This window comes from Temnothorax nylanderi, unplaced genomic scaffold, assembly GCF_030848795.1.
Source record: "Temnothorax nylanderi isolate EJ_2023f unplaced genomic scaffold, tnyl_v1.0 TNYL_tig0084_pilon, whole genome shotgun sequence".
In the NCBI taxonomy this organism is placed as follows: Eukaryota; Metazoa; Arthropoda; class Insecta; order Hymenoptera; family Formicidae; genus Temnothorax; species Temnothorax nylanderi.
This window is the reverse complement of record NW_027249146.1, coordinates 573437-589736: the sequence shown is the minus strand read 5'-3', so window position 1 is coordinate 589736 and position 16300 is coordinate 573437. Positions and strand designations below refer to the sequence as shown.

The following is a 16300-nucleotide window of genomic DNA, read 5'->3' as shown; positions in this document are numbered from 1 at the left end:
CTGCGCAGCATAGCGTTAATTCGCATCATCCTGAATGGATTACATTCATTATCTGCACGATTCGACATTGATCTCCGATATAATAAGAAGTAATTATTAGAAATTGTGCTAGAAATTCAACAATGGCGAAATATTACAAAGAGCAAGCTTTCATGTTAAAATTTACATTAAAATGGGAAGAAGTAAAGAAATAGCGAATTGGAACATGACGATAAGTCTGACGATATCCTATAAATATTATCAATACAAATTAATTAAGAAAAGAAATAATAAAATATTTTTGATAATTATATTGTTAATGTACAAGAAACATTACGATTGTATAGTTACCGCATATTTTTAATCACCTTGTTAATAAAATTGATAAATTATCGATAATTTAAATTTTGTACGTGAAACATTGTTCTGATGCTTACTACTTCACTACTTTAAGAGTTATCACAGATTTCTAAACCGCTAGTTTCATTTTAACAAAATTATTCGAGGAAACGTTCAATTGTTCGCTATTACACGCCACAAAGATGAAAGTTTAATGCATAAGAATACAAATTACAAGTTGCGTGAGCCGCGTTATAACGAGAAAGTATATATATAATGGCTTCACACGCTTCTATCATTAAGAAGCAGATGAAATTTCCGCGTTTGCGCTTTGTTAAAGCCACCGATATTCGAATGCACAGAGGAAACCGTGTCAGTAGGTCGATCTTCGCGAGTAATTACACGAGTAAATGAAAGAACATTTGCGGGATTTGAAATTCATGGAAATGCAACTTTCGTTGGAAACAATAAATACAATGTTAGACATAAAATTCCTAAAAAAAAAATCTCAGAGCAAAACGCGATAAAGCGATTTTTTAAAGAGATGAGATTTTATCTTTGACATCTATCTTTGCTAGAAATATAAGCATTCTTTAAGCATACTTCTTAACATAAAGACATAACAATGTCTGCAATAATAATTGCAATGAGAGAAATTAGTTTTATATAAAAAAAATGTTATAATATAAATTCTATAGTTATTAGATATGAGAAGTTTTAAAAAAATCATAAAAACATTCATACAAATTTCAGTAATTAATCTATTATTAGAAAAGTCACTTTATATATTTGTTACCATATCTATTGTTAAAGAAACATTAAGCGAAAGTATAAATGATCAAACTGCTCTTATATTCTCTACCGATATTTTTTGTAATAATTTGTTCTAAAAAATGAATTTATATATCTCGTTGTCATAAACTGTCATTATAATCAGTAGCTTATCAAATCCCATCTGAGGTAGGCTTGCCGAAGAAAGTGACTTGACTTCTAAGGTGGGGAGAAAGTGACCTAGAGAGGTCTGGGCTACGACATCGTCCTCGAATCTTTTCTTCTCAGTCTTCCGTAACGTATGATTGGGTGTGGAATACTCGTGATACCAAGTAAAAATATTTCGTGAGAAGTTAATTATTCCATGCAAGCCATGTGATTGAAGGTATTTATATTTATGACGTATAAATTCCGTGATTATTTTTTTTTTTTAAATATACGAAGTAATTATAAAGAAATTCGTTCTCTTAAAATACCTCGCTGTTTTTGTATATAAATTTCATAAATTTTTAAAATTGTAAAAATGTATTGTTTAATAACATGTACTTTTTGTTAGAGAAGTAAAAGATTTAATTAACATATTAAATTTTAATGTAAAAGTTAATTTGAATTTAACATTTTAAAATATAAACTAATATTAGGCTAATTAATCTTGATTTAATATGTCGACTATTTATTATTTTATTTTAATCTTTTAATATTAAATATTGCATGTCGCATTTTGCAAAATATTCTTATATAATTCTTATATATTTAATTAAAACAATCGATGTTGTAACACAGGTGTTACAATACATTGCACTCCAATCGTAAACAGAAATTTTTAATGTATCTGTGTCCATTGAAATTTCAAGGATAAACCCTGCCAGTCATTTCTGTAAATGAGGCTGATAAAAGAGATAATTGTTTCCGACAATCATTATACTAACTTCCCTAATTTCATTCATTACGTAATTACTGTTACAAAGGCAATGAGACATACACATGAATTGAAAATTCATGCTTTGATATGTAAAACATCAATTTTTCTGAAAAAAAATTTCTCGAAATATTTAAAGTATTTATATGCATAAATTTACCCAAAATATATATTATGCTAATAAAATATTATAATATTATTTTTGTAAATCAACGACTACAATGAGAAATTGAGAATCAATTAGAATCAGATAATCAGATATAATATAAAAAGAATAATGCATCTCCTGTAAAAATTATTGCAATTTGAGTTGAAATGGAAGAATTCATTATTATGACACAATATTTCTTATTTTAAAATACTTCATTTCCTTAACGCATATATAATATTATATTTTAGTATCCAAATTTTCTTAAAAAGGCAAATATTTGTATTTTCAAATACATACATTCTCTTACATGTATTATCTGAAAGTTACTTTTTTGTAAATTACGTCGTTACATCACGTATATGAGTGTGTAAAGAAATTTTCCAACGTACTCGTTTTACATCCGGATGTTTGCTATTTCAACATGCCACCGTATAAACTTTCCTGGAGAAAGTCAGAGATACCGCCAACATTGATTCAGATGATAAACGGAGTATCTTTATTTCGTTTACTTTACATTTCGTGGAAGGTTGAACGCCGGCCTCTCAGTTCCTGTATCTAAGATCTCATCTCTGTGCTGTATTTCTTCTTCGGTCTCAAAACCATGACGACGGGAAAGATAGCCGTGCAATTATATTCTTCAATTACGCTTATCACGTTGATAGCAATCGTCAGCGTGCTATCAGGTACGTATTATAATTTATACATACGATATTTTTACAATTTATGTTAAGAAAGCAGAAGAATAAGATTAATGTTATCTCTATAATCACTAAAATTTTTTTAGAAAAGTTAACAAGATCGATAAAAGCATGTACGAAGTGTATACTCTTACTCGTAATAATCTATTTTTTTCTAATGTCATCTTTAATTATTATTATGCAATTATATTACTATATTACATTCTTGTTATTAGATTATTAAATCTTTAATTATTAATCCGAATTATCAATCCAAATTATCCGATTGTGCGATCGAATTTTCTGATATAATCACTATAACTTTATTAGCTGTGCCATCATCATCCCAACCGAATATAACAACTGTTACAATGAATCATGGTCCATGGGCAGAGGTTCTCGAAAATTGGATCACCCTTCAATCCAACAATACTCGTGCCGCACGAGTAATAAAGATTGATGATAAGACTGTGACAGTGTCGACTAAAATCGCCGCATCAAATAAAAGAGACGTTTCTGAAACTGATCTTTATCTACTTGGTACGATTTATAAAAGATTTAAAAGAGACTTCATAATTTCAATCATCAATATAATTTATAAGTAATTACAACAATTATAGAGAAGAGAAAAATTATAAGAGAATTTTTTCTTTATTAAAAGAATAAGATTCAAGAATCTTAAATTGAAATTTACAGGTGCCATTGAGAAATTGGTATACCGAGTGGACCACCTAGAAAAACGAGTAAGAAGAGCAGAAGAATTGTTATACTACGTTATTGCAGGAAATAATAAAATAAAAGGTAAAACTGCCTTACTATAAAAAAAAGTCATTGATTTCGATGTGAAATAAATGATTATAATCAACCCATATTACATTTCTTCTTTCATACTACAAATATTCAGAAAACATTAATTGAAAGTTAAGAAAGAAAGGCAAATTTGTTATTTACCAGCTTAATTTAATCTATATCGTTGTTTATTATTGCTATCGGTTTTTCAGAACCTTGTCCTGCTAATTACACGAGAATGGGCCAAAACTGCTATCACTTCAGTAATCGTGATTTTAATTGGAAATCATCGGCCAGTCTCTGCCGCGGTATGGGTGGACACTTGGTCGAATTCAACACAATCGAAGAGAGCCAAGATGTAATCGCGGGTTTGATGTCGGACGCCAAATTGAAGGGCAAAAATTTCTGGACAGGTGGCTTAAATCCAGGACTTTTATGGATCTGGGCGAGCAGTGCTAGACCGGTTCACCAAGATACTAAACAACCCGTTATTGGTGATGGCAGGTCGGTATCGCTTTTAAATAGCAATAGAATATTTTTGCATAGATAGAATAGGTTCCACGATAATTGCCGATGTTGCAAAGCGCTCGTTAAAAAGTAATTTATTACGCTCTGTTATATGGTGAACCAATATTTGCATTATAAAATGTTTTAAATTGCAGATGCTTGAAGTTAACTTTCAACGCATCGTCAAAAATTTACTCGTACAGAGGTGAAGATTGCGGCTCGAGGCAAAGATATATCTGCGAATTGACAGTCGATGATGAATCGGCAAACAGGATTGAAAGAACAGCACGATTATTGATTGATAAAAAAAATTAGACGCGTTTTAATGGCGGATGAAAACAGGATGACAAAACGAACACTGAGGAATTACTTTTATTTGTAAATGTGTATATCTTTAGTAATTTATATTATAAAAGTTTCATATTAAAATAGTACAATCACTTTTTTATATCAAAATAGTACAAATTACATTTTTAATCAGAAATGCAATATATTCTTAGATTGTTCTTGGTACTATGTGCAGATAACGTTTGTAGCAATTTTACATAAATTTAAACAAATTGACAGTTAATTATAAATTATATCACTTATAAATATTTTTTGTCACGAGCTGTTAATGTGATACGTAACCTTGATGTATTGAAAATTACTAAAGTTTTACTTCAAATTTCAGTCTACATATATTTCTATTAATTCATTTCTATCTATATCTATTTCCATTTCAACACAGTGCTATACTAAATCATGAGAATGAAGATGAATTCGTTTTACGCTTTGTAATTATAACTCTATGGTTGTCGAATTAGTTTCTATTTATTTTTATTCCTATTCAAATATTTTAATTTTCTTAAAAAATATTGTCTAATTTCGAGTCTTGGTCGAATCTAAAGATTAGACTTAAAATAGAACAGGAAAAGATTAGAAGTAAAAAAATAAAAAAGTAAAAAAACGTTTACTTTTTTATTTTTGTTATCAGTCGTTACAATGACTGCTAATAACGACAAAATAATTTCTCTATTCCTTTTATCTCTCATCTTTTTCTCTATTTTAAGTCTAATCTTTAGAATCGACAAATTATGGTCAATATTTTTCAAGAAATTTGTACGTGTCTTAGGTCTTAGGACATAATTATCTTTGCGGCGTGATGTGCCATCACCAGACTATGCTTGCCTTTGTTCACCAAGGACAGAACATGGTCGGAACACGTCACTAAGCCGCCATTTTCGGTAATTAATTTTTTTGTGGCCGTTATATCATCGGGTTTCACACCGCGACAGCAATCGTCAATCACGGCTAACCGATAACCATACCACAAGCCATCTAAACAGGTTTGCTTCACACATACGTCATAGGCGATACCGCATACGTACAAGTGTGTGGCACCAGCGGCCGACAAAATTTTATTCAGCTCCGAGGAACCATCTGTATCTTTTGCGAACGCTGAATATGTCTCCTTCTCTGGGTGCTGACCTTTATATATCTTAAGTATAGAAAGGGAAAGAATGTATAAAAGTTAATATCAGTTTTGCTATGCGGTTCTAAACAATTAAAGAATCTTTAGTCAAATATGATAACACAGCTCTCTATTAACTTTTCTATATAAAATTGTTAAATTACCCGTTCGGAAGAAGGCAATATCAGTAGATCTTTATGCAACTCAGCGCCCCAGGTGTTCATAACGCAATGCCTGGGCCAAAGTATTTGCGTTAAATGAGGTTGCAAGAAAACGACGGTGTCGAAGGGCTTCGCTATTTCCTTAGTGATCTATATTTCAGATTGTAGGATTATTTTAGATCTATTTCGGACTATAGGATTACAGGATAAATTTATCTCACAATCAGATAGGATTTATTGTTTAAAATCATAAAAGAACACCACCGACTTAAAAGTCTTAAAGGTGCTAGCTAAACACAAAAATCCAGGAGTTACATATCTAAAAAGAACTGTTCAAGAATTTGTTTAGATATCTGTTCAATTTAGATATCTGTATTTATATATTTTATATTATCTATATCCAGACAGTACGCATGTCTAAAAGATATAAAGACGACATCTTTTAGATATGCACACTGTCTGGGTAAAATGTTTTATGTATGACTACTTGTAAGTATAATATTTTATGAATAAGTAAGTATGTATGACTAAGGTATAATATTTTTAAAAAATAGCAACGCAATTTCTAAAAAAGGAATATAACCATTTATGTTTGATGATCCAAATTACTAATAAACTGTTTTATTATCAGGCAGACATGTCGTCTAAATACCTTAGATTCCGGATGAAATTCGCGCATCGCCAAATTGTCAAAGAAGCTGATGTGGTTCTCGGGATGCCAATCTTGCGAATATATCACTTTGTCCCAGCGACCATCCTTCAGAAGTCGATTAATCGGTTCCAACACTTCCAACCCCTCCTGCCCATAGCCGCATTTTCTAAGTGCCAACGTGCCATCGATGAAATCGTTCTGTACATCGACGACTATCAAAACGTTGACGGGATTTATAGTCGCATGTATCCAATTACAACATCTGCAACAGGAATTTGTTTATTGTGAAAAACAATTCGGATTTTATCTCTCTTAGCAATTTGCTTTTAACCCGTTATTCGCGTAAACAAAAAAATTATTTTCTTGCCTGTAAAATTTAACAAATGGTTTGGAAAATAAAAATTATACATATATATTATTTTTAATTTAATTATTTTTAATTATATTATATTATATATATCGACATATTATGTACATAAATAAATTCTATTCGCTAGCCGCTATTTATTTCAATATTTTATATGTCATACATGGCATTGACATCAAAATGCATATTATTTCTTTTTAAATAATAAATAGGTAATTGAGATACTTGTTATATTTGTTTAATAGATACATTCGCCTTGAACAAAATCAAACTTACATTTTGTGTGCGCGCTATTTTTTAAATATATTTATTTGTACAAGATTTATTTTGTTCTCTGATAATATTTTTAATTCTTTATTATTTACTGCATTATTCTTCCTGATTCTAAATTAATTAAATATTGACAATATTGATAAATAATTGATAATATTGATAAATATTGATTATATTCTATGTATTTTTTAAAATAAATGAACGACTAGCGAATAGAATTTATTTTTATACATAATATGTCAATATATAATATAATATAATAAAAAATAATTAAATTAAAACCGCGAATTTTTCACATCTAATTACGAGTTACATATATGAAGAAATTCACGGTTATTTTCATTTAAGAGATACATAAGATATTATAAGTTTTAAATTAATTTAAAAACAGAGAAGAACAACAATAATAAAAATATTATATCGAAGAATAAAACAAACCTTGCACGAATAAGTATATTTAAAAAATAGCATGCAAAATATAAGTTTGAATTGTTTATAAAGACAAATGTATTTATTAAACGAATGTCGGTATCCTAATTATTAATTATCACTGTAATTGCCCTACAAGATATATTATTATAAAAGGAATATCTTTATTTATTCTATTCATGACGTTTTATCTTTCCTTTTCCGGTTGGATCGATATCGGGTATTTCCAGGAGATATAGCTAAAGCATGTTGCATCACTTTGTATCTAAATTAATTTTTCGGAATAGCGAGATAAGATACTGAAAATTTCAACTAAAAAATTGAGTAATCCAATTTCGTGAAGAAGAATTAAAATCTCCGCGAAAATGAGTAAAGATAAAAAAGAGATTCAACTATATAATGTACGTATGTCTGAATGAGGTATTTCCAGCTAATTGTTTTTAGCTAATTGCACTTATTTTTCAATTTAAATCTACACAAAAATTTATTATCTCTAATAAATTATTATTTCTAATAAATTATTTCTTCTAATAAATTATTTTCGAAATTTCAAATACATTTTCCCTCTCAGAACGAAACGTCGCTTCGACGCCGGAATTCGTGTTGCAAAAACATGAATCCTCGAAATATATGCGCGAAGAAACTAATATCTTATTTATTTTCTATATCTCTCTTTCGCTTATGCGTTTTTTTCATTACCTCTTCTGGCTTTTAACCGTGTATGAAATTCATTCGATCAATTTCGACAGAAGAGTTTGCGCACGCCTCACCTGTGCAATTCCTGGTCGTTCAATGCGCCGTCCGCATCTGCGTCGAACAGCTCGAAGACCTCTCGTGCCCTCCACTCGTGTTGCTCGACCTCGTCCGCGTCGAACAGCTGAGCACAAAGCGTCCGGAACTTCTCGTAGTCGAACGTCCCTTTAACTTCAACACCGAATCTCGACAGTACCGTTACCGAAGACGACCAAGGATCGTCGTTCGCCGGCTGCGCCATGCGTACCACCACGTTGTTGTCTCGCGCGTCACTCTTGCGTTATTTACGTCGGCACGACGATCGCACGACTGTCGAGTGTCGCTCCGATTTTCGTAGGCTCCGATTGTTACTTGTTCCGCCAGTATATCTGGAGCGGAAGTGTCCAAACCTGAGTTGACCAATCAGAAAATAATCTATACTAGTATTTGTAGCGCTACATGGACCGCTTCAGGTAGTCACTCGTAGTCAGGCAGACACGCAAATACGTCAATCAATACGATCGTCGTGATGCCGCCTAACACGACATGCAGTCGGTTACGAGCGAAAAAAAAATGTTTTTCAATACTTGTTACGAGCCAGCTATTTCTGATGTATTCAAGTCTAGAAGCATGCTAAAATTAAGATTATTTTAAATTTTATTATTATTTTAAACTTAATTTTATACTCGTGACCTTTGCCATGTCTCTGATCTTTTCCATAGTCGATCTTATCGATCTTACTTTTACGATTCATATTTTGTTATCCATGAAGTTATACATCTTTATTCATCTTTATATTATGTTATGCCGCCTTTTTATATTATATATGTTGTTTACTTTTTAATTCTCATATTCTTTGTTTCAATTATTGTACTGAAGAAGACTGCTTAGTACAATATTATACAGTCGAAACGTTCACAATGTTTCTTCTATCACTAAATAATAAATTATAGATTAATTTAACAGTAACATCTTTTATTTCTTGTATTTTGGCCTTTGACTTTCCTATATTGTTTTTACATATAACGAGCCTGACCTATTTATTATTTAGAATTTTCCACATTAACTCAGTTTACCTCCGACTTATTTCTTTTTTCTGAGTATATCTTATTATATCTTCACACAATACGTGAATACAAACTTTGACTGCGCTTACCTACGTCTACTCACTTACTGCTTTCTTGGAGGGATAAATAAGCGCAGATAAGCGCAAGATTTGTATTCATGTTTGTAAATATGTAATGTAAGGCATATCCAGAAAGAAAGAGATAGATTGTGTAGGTAAACGAAACTAACGTAGAAAATTTTTAATAAATATTTGAATACCTATCACATCGTTATGCCTTTGAAAAAATGTACAACTGCTCCCTCAAAGGACGAAATAAGCGCAAAAATGATTAAGTGTATAATTCAATTCAATTTAATATAATTTTTGAACTGTACATTTCTAAATTGTTATACTAATAGTTTTTGGAGTTTCCTATAATATCATTAGAGAAAATATGTATATGTAGTTTTTAAATTAGACAAAATTTTTTATTAGGGTTTATATTTGCGTAACTATTCATTGAGAAGCGTTTAAAGCTTAATATTTTTTGTGCTTCTGAACAATAAAACTTTTAAGAGTTAATAGAATATTAATAAGATTTTATTTTATTAAATTTTTCAAACGTGTTGATTGGTTATAGGACAGAAAAGCATTTAAAGCTCAATAGTTTTTGTGCCTTTGAACAATGAAACATTTAAATCAATACTTAATAGGATTTTATTTTATTAAATTTTCAAACGTATTGATTAACTATAAGATAAAAAATTTATCGAGTTTTCAAAAATTCTCCCCTATATAACCAATTAACAGATTTGAAAAATTTGTTGCATAAATGAAATAGTTATATATTTGTCACTCACACACTTTAAAAAGATTTTAAAAATTGTTCGGACAACTGAAATAACGTTTATTGCTCGTAAATATCATTTATCGCTCGTAACAATTCCACTGTACGTAAAATGCAATTAAATTTATATAGATTTCTATAGGTAAATATGAAACGCAAACACTTTGTTAAGAAATTTGAATAATACAACTTGACAATGATCGCACGAATTTCGTTAATATATTTATATTATGGATATTTGGACTTTCATCCTTCTACGTAAATCTGAAATCTCGGGTACTCGCAACTCGTCGCGTCGCGTAAAAGAGTCACGGTGCGGTCTCGCTTCGCGTATACTTGGCGCGAGACACTACCGTGTCTCTTGATAAGATTCTGCTGAGTTGTAATACTTATATTATCTAATATAAAATGCACGTGATAACACTGATATTTAGTATAATATTCTTTTCTAAAAATATTCAATGCAAAGTGACTTAGGCTTAACCAACTCATACAATACCAATAGCAAAAGATTATTCTTCAACACAGCGGTATGACTACGGCAAATCCTCGCGTCATAACGATTATAGTATACTTTTTGCTATTTAAAAATGACCTCTATAGTACCCGGCCTACCTTCATCCGGTTTCGATAATTATATGTATATATACGACACATATATACGACTTATATTGTACGAAAACTATTCAATTCACTGTTTTCGAATTTCATGTTTAAAATATAAATTATTTTATTTGTAAAGATCTTTTCAATATTCGATTTATGTCGATATTATGATAACACGTAATTCTTTTCATGTATGACAAATTCTATTTAATACTGAAAGTATATATACCATTAAATTGTCACAATCAACTCCGTAATTTTGTTTATTATTCTGTTTTATTATTCTTGATTAATAACACCAATGCTTTTGATTATAATTCATTTATTTTTATATACAAAGAAAAAGTTTCAATATTTTGTGTTGCCACGTTCTTATCATCGTTAATTAATTAATTATTATGCAGATGGCAAAACTTATCCCATTATTATTCGTTGAAAATAATTTTGCTGAATTATTTTTTCATAATCGTAAATTATCCGTAATAAATTACTTTGCTGCAAGAGAAAAATGTATTAAGAGTTGACTCAATTGCTATCAGTAATTTCACATTTGTATGAAGAATAAATAAATATTGATATTTTCGATCATCGATATCAATAATATTAAATTGATTATCATTGATAATAACGTTTGATAATAACGTGGTATTATATTTTCAGCTTTGGTATAAAATTGTATTTCAAGAATAGCAATCGGCACGCGATTCAAGTGGTGGAGAAGAAAAGAGACGGAATGTATAAAATTCACAAAAAGTTATTAAAATCTTGCCCAATTTCTTAAAAAGACATATTTTACTGTTATATCAAATAACAATGATTGCGTTCGAATAGCATTAGCGTAATAGCAATAATAATTTTGTACATAGCACAATTCTTAATTTTTCTCCATAAAAATATAAAATATCTAAAGTTAAATATCTTTGCTATTTAAATTTAAAGTCACACATGTATATGTCTGCACAGCATACATGTATTTCGATTACTTTCTTTATAATGGTATTATCTTTGCTCTTGTTTAACAATTGTTAATTATTGTAAATCCTAATAAATTTCTTTTAGAAATTCATAATAATTTACGAGTAATGTACCTATGTCTTTTTTGTCATGTCTCATGTCTATTACGTACATTTATAGGTAATGTAGTATATATAAATCTGACGCATTTGCAAGATTGAATCAATATTCTTACGCAAGGCAAACAAGCTAAGTAGGTATATGTTATACGTAATATTTCAAAAAAAACACTTAAGTAATGAAAATATCGATGATAAATGTCACAGTCCAATAATTATACTTTCATGCACGAACAAATTAATCTGATCATCCGATATAATATCAGACATATCACTTTATGTTAGATGTGTTCAATATCTTAACATTCATAAAATTGTGACTGGCAAAATTGAAAATGCAAAAAATGTTGTAGGCACCAATATTACACAAATAATTGGTTAGAGATACATGATTTAAAAAAAAATTTGCTGATATAAACATATAAACTATAAAAAATTATGTTACAAGTATCCAATTTAATTTATTTCACATTAACTTGTTAAATGTAGGAAGGGACGAGAAAATAAATTATATACATTGTTTTGCATGAAACATATATTAAAACGCATTATTATATTCATGAACAAAATGATGAGAATTTCAAAAAATAACTAATCGCATTAAAGCAACACAAAAGTGAAATGTCAACAAAAAGTAAAATGTCAACACAAAGTGAATTGTCAACAAATTGACAGGACTGAAAAATCGCTTACATACATGTTTTTAAATAAAAAGGCAGTAATTATACATATTTCTTCGTTGCCGTTAATTAAACCGCACATAAAAGTGCTTAAACTAATATCCATTCCTATAAGGAATATCGAAAGCTAAACTTTCTTCTCTTTGTGAAATGTATGTAACGTTTAAAAAGTAATATTTGGTAAACACTTTACTGCATCGAAAATTAACTACGTTAAAATAAACATAATTGAGATATGTAAAATATACGTTTATATTTTACACTCCACAATACTTTAGATAAGAAAATAATTAAAAGAAAACTATTAATTTGGTATGTAGAAAGACGTCCAAAAATATGAAACTCATAAATTTCTTACCTATATGATCAGTTTTCAGCGCAACAAACGATCAAATTAACTTAAATAATAAATGACAGAATTTTATATGCTTATTTTATACTACCTATATCAAAATCTTATGTATTAAAATTACGTTTAATATTAATAGCCGTTGTGTCATACTGCGCGATATGGTAACCGGATTAACGCTTAAAATATCATTTGAGCTATCTACAACCTTATTTTTCCAGGTTTTCGTCATTAAATTATTACTTTTGCTATTTTGAGATATTGATATTGCGACACAACTTGTCTCTCTCTTCGGTTATGTCAACGGCGATTTTATTAATAAAAGGATGTCTGATCTTGCCATTAATCGCGACGAAGAACTCATCCAGTTCTCCCGGAATGTTATCCCTTTTCTCGTATTCGTACGCTTGCATCAGCAAGTCTAGTCTATCTAAGTCTTTTACGTACAGTGCTTCAGGAGATTCCTGTTTTTCATATTCCTAAACATTAAAGAAACAGGGAAAATATTAATAAATATTAATGGCACAACGAAAAATTAGAATAACATAAGGATATTCGAAATATTTGTGGTATCTCTCTTACACGAAATATTTGTAGTATCTCAGGTCCCTTATCACCTAGCAGCTTGCAAATCTCCTCCATAGCTTCATCTTCCATTCTATGTTTTTCATCCGGTGGTATGCCACAGTAAGGTGTTATGTCTCCCACAATACACTCGGCCAAATCATGAATTAACGTCATCTGCATTATTCTGCAAATCGAAAAATTATATTTTGCTAATTTTTTACCGTTTCTTGTAATATATATGTATAAGTTATAAAATTGAATAACTTAATTATGATAATGATATAATATATATCATTATCATAATTAAATTATTCAACTTTATAAAAGCGATTATAAAATTTCAAGTTATAAAAGAGTACTATAATAATAATGTCTCACTTGGTTTTGTCTAAATTTTCTTTTCCATCCACCAAAAATGATAACATCGCCATTCGATACATATGTCCAGCGATTGTTTCAGGATCAGGTATATTCCGTTTTACCCATCCCGTCCTTTTCATGTGCTGAAAAGAATAACAACAAAAACATGCTTAAGTAAAAGTATATTAAATATCAATTTTTTCCACATTTTAAAGAAATATGTCTCTTGACATAAAAAAAAAGTTTTTAAAAGCAAGAAATAAAACATTACGTTACATTATTCGAGTTCTTTTGTTTCAGATAAAAATGATAGAGAAACTGATAGAGATTTCTAGGATATTATTTTTTTTCTTTATTTTTATGCATTATCATTACTTATTTTTTTAAGCTCTTGAAAATATGTCATGAAATTCAAAGCCTGAAATGGAACCTTATATTCACATAAGTAGAGTCGGAAGTATATAAAAAAATCAATGGAATGCCGAATGATCAAAGACAGAGCTGTGTTGATTCAGCAACGTATCTAATCTAACAATTCCATTCATTTAATCGCATTTGTCGCGATGCAAGTTAGCAAACAAAGAAAATTGCATCACACAGTTGAATCATGAAGTCAGTTATCAAAGCGTTCATTAGTCAGCATAATTACGCGAGTGTAAATAAACAGACTGAAAGAATGATAACCTTGAATTTATTAACGCTAACAAATAAACTGGGCTAATCGGTTGGAGACACAGTGATAACTGATAAGACTAGTCTTATCTCAAACATTTAAATAAAAAAAAACAATATTTCTTTTTCTCTATTTTTGACTTTACGTCGTACATTTATACTTCTAAAAAATTCTCAAGCTTAATATTGGAAAAGTGTTCAAAAGACATTCAATGACTTCTTGATGCATTTTTATCGTTCAAATAAAATAAAGGATACGAAAAGGATCTTTGTTAATACTAACTTCAGCGTATAAAGGACAATATCTATCGTACAATACAATGAGCTATCAGCTACAAACTGAATTATCCTTGATGTTTTGTTCAAAGGTCAAATATGTATATACGTATACTTTCATACAATTGTATATATATTTATCTGTAAGGCCGAACATTAGAAATTTTATATAGATCATATATCTCAAATACCAACAATTATATATATTTCTCTATCTATTTCTCTCTTTTAATAGTTACTTCTGTATTCCTGCTGCGACGACTCAGACTGAGAACACATCGAAACAGGAATACGAAAATACGAAATGACATTCTCAACACAATCAATTCCTGACAACCACGATTGTCAGAAAACAAATTATACCCTTCTCATTTTGCCATTTCAAATCTTCATCGAGAACGCCTGTAATCATGATTCTTCATAAAACAATGTTCACACACAGTCATGTTAGGAGGAAGGAGAAAGGGCAATAATCTCATTGGAAGTGATCAAATGTCATCAAGCAGCAACATGAGACGTCTTCTTATATAAGTATGTTTTATTTTCTTTCTTTCTTTCTTTCTTTTTTGCACACAGTACCATCCTTCTTTTCTTTCCTGACTCTCTTCGTTATGATATTCTATTTCCGCGGAAGGAAATCAGAAATAACTGTACTGGCGAGAATGGCATTTTGCACAAGTACCGAAGGTCACTTGCGAAACGTATAAATGTTAGGATTTGACAGCTGCGCGAGCGTATCGTTTCGGGATTTACCTTCAACCGGCCGACCAGCTCCATAAACTCCTGCAGTCTCTTCGTGTCCTGCATCACGATCGATTAGAATTCCCGTGACCGTTTTGTGTCCGTCAGTCGTACAGAATCGCTTTTGGCTGAACCCTGGCTACCACCGACAACTGCGCTACTCCCGCGAAGCGAACACGTCCACGACTGACGAAAAAAATCAAGCGGGACGGGAAGTGAACGGTCATTGCAGTCAATCGCGACGAACGATCGTTTCCCTAGGGCGCCTTCAGTGCCGTAGCAAGTAAGAAGCGGGCGATTCAGGGCCGATATCACAGTCTCCGATTAACGTGATCCTCCGATTAAACTCACTCTGCATCTCTTTCTAACTGTCCCCCTAGAAAGAGACGAAGAGTGAGTTTAATCGGAGGATCACGTTAATCGGAGACTGTGATATCGGCCCTCCAACCTTGAAAATCTTGAAATTGGAAGATTTTTCGTGATAATTAAATTTGGATATTCGTACTTTTGCCTTGCGCGATAGACCGACGCGACGAGATGATTTCTTTCATTGCTCAAAACTTTCAGCGATTCGAATGGATCGTGGATCTTACATTAAGATTACACTTAATTAAATATACTGTAGAATAAACGGTACTTATAATCCGATTTTGCACTGAAGATCAGCTTCGGGCGATAATTTGATCTTACATTTAAAGTCACATATATCTTAAATACAATCTCAAAGTACCATATGATCAGTTCATTGGCTAAATTGAACCTTAAAATCGTCTAATCGTAAGACAATTTTAAAATTGTGTAAAATAATCTTTAAATATAAGATCGTATTATAAATCAGTGGATATCAATATCACCACGGAAACAACCAACGTAAAACAATAG

At 30.5% G+C, this 16300-nt stretch overlaps 3 protein-coding genes across 3 annotated transcripts; 1 reads left to right on the top strand and 2 right to left on the bottom strand.

Annotated features, from left to right (window-relative positions):
• The first annotated feature begins 2745 nt into the window (after positions 1 to 2745).
• Positions 2746 to 4452, top strand: LOC139774650 (uncharacterized). Its single transcript, XM_071710069.1, has 5 exons — positions 2746 to 2842; positions 3167 to 3376; positions 3533 to 3637; positions 3838 to 4129; positions 4288 to 4452. Exons 1-5 carry the CDS (start codon positions 2761 to 2763, stop codon positions 4445 to 4447), a joined length of 849 nt encoding a protein of 282 aa, XP_071566170.1. The 5' UTR covers positions 2746 to 2760; the 3' UTR covers positions 4448 to 4452.
• Positions 4453 to 4488: 36 nt separating this feature from the next.
• LOC139774648 (uncharacterized) lies at positions 4489 to 9459 on the bottom strand. The gene is made up of 4 exons (XM_071710067.1): positions 8238 to 9459; positions 6399 to 6660; positions 5750 to 5896; positions 4489 to 5612 (listed from the first exon to the last, which is right to left on the bottom strand). The coding sequence occupies exons 1-4, from the start codon at positions 8459 to 8461 to the stop codon at positions 5250 to 5252; spliced, it is 996 nt and encodes a 331-aa protein (XP_071566168.1). The 5' UTR covers positions 8462 to 9459; the 3' UTR covers positions 4489 to 5249.
• A 137-nt stretch (positions 9460 to 9596) lies between these two features.
• LOC139774649 (5'-deoxynucleotidase HDDC2) lies at positions 9597 to 15636 on the bottom strand. The gene is made up of 4 exons (XM_071710068.1): positions 15431 to 15636; positions 13748 to 13872; positions 13385 to 13553; positions 9597 to 13281 (listed from the first exon to the last, which is right to left on the bottom strand). The coding sequence occupies exons 1-4, from the start codon at positions 15482 to 15484 to the stop codon at positions 13051 to 13053; spliced, it is 579 nt and encodes a 192-aa protein (XP_071566169.1). The 5' UTR covers positions 15485 to 15636; the 3' UTR covers positions 9597 to 13050.
• Between the last annotated feature and the right edge of the window lie 664 nt (positions 15637 to 16300).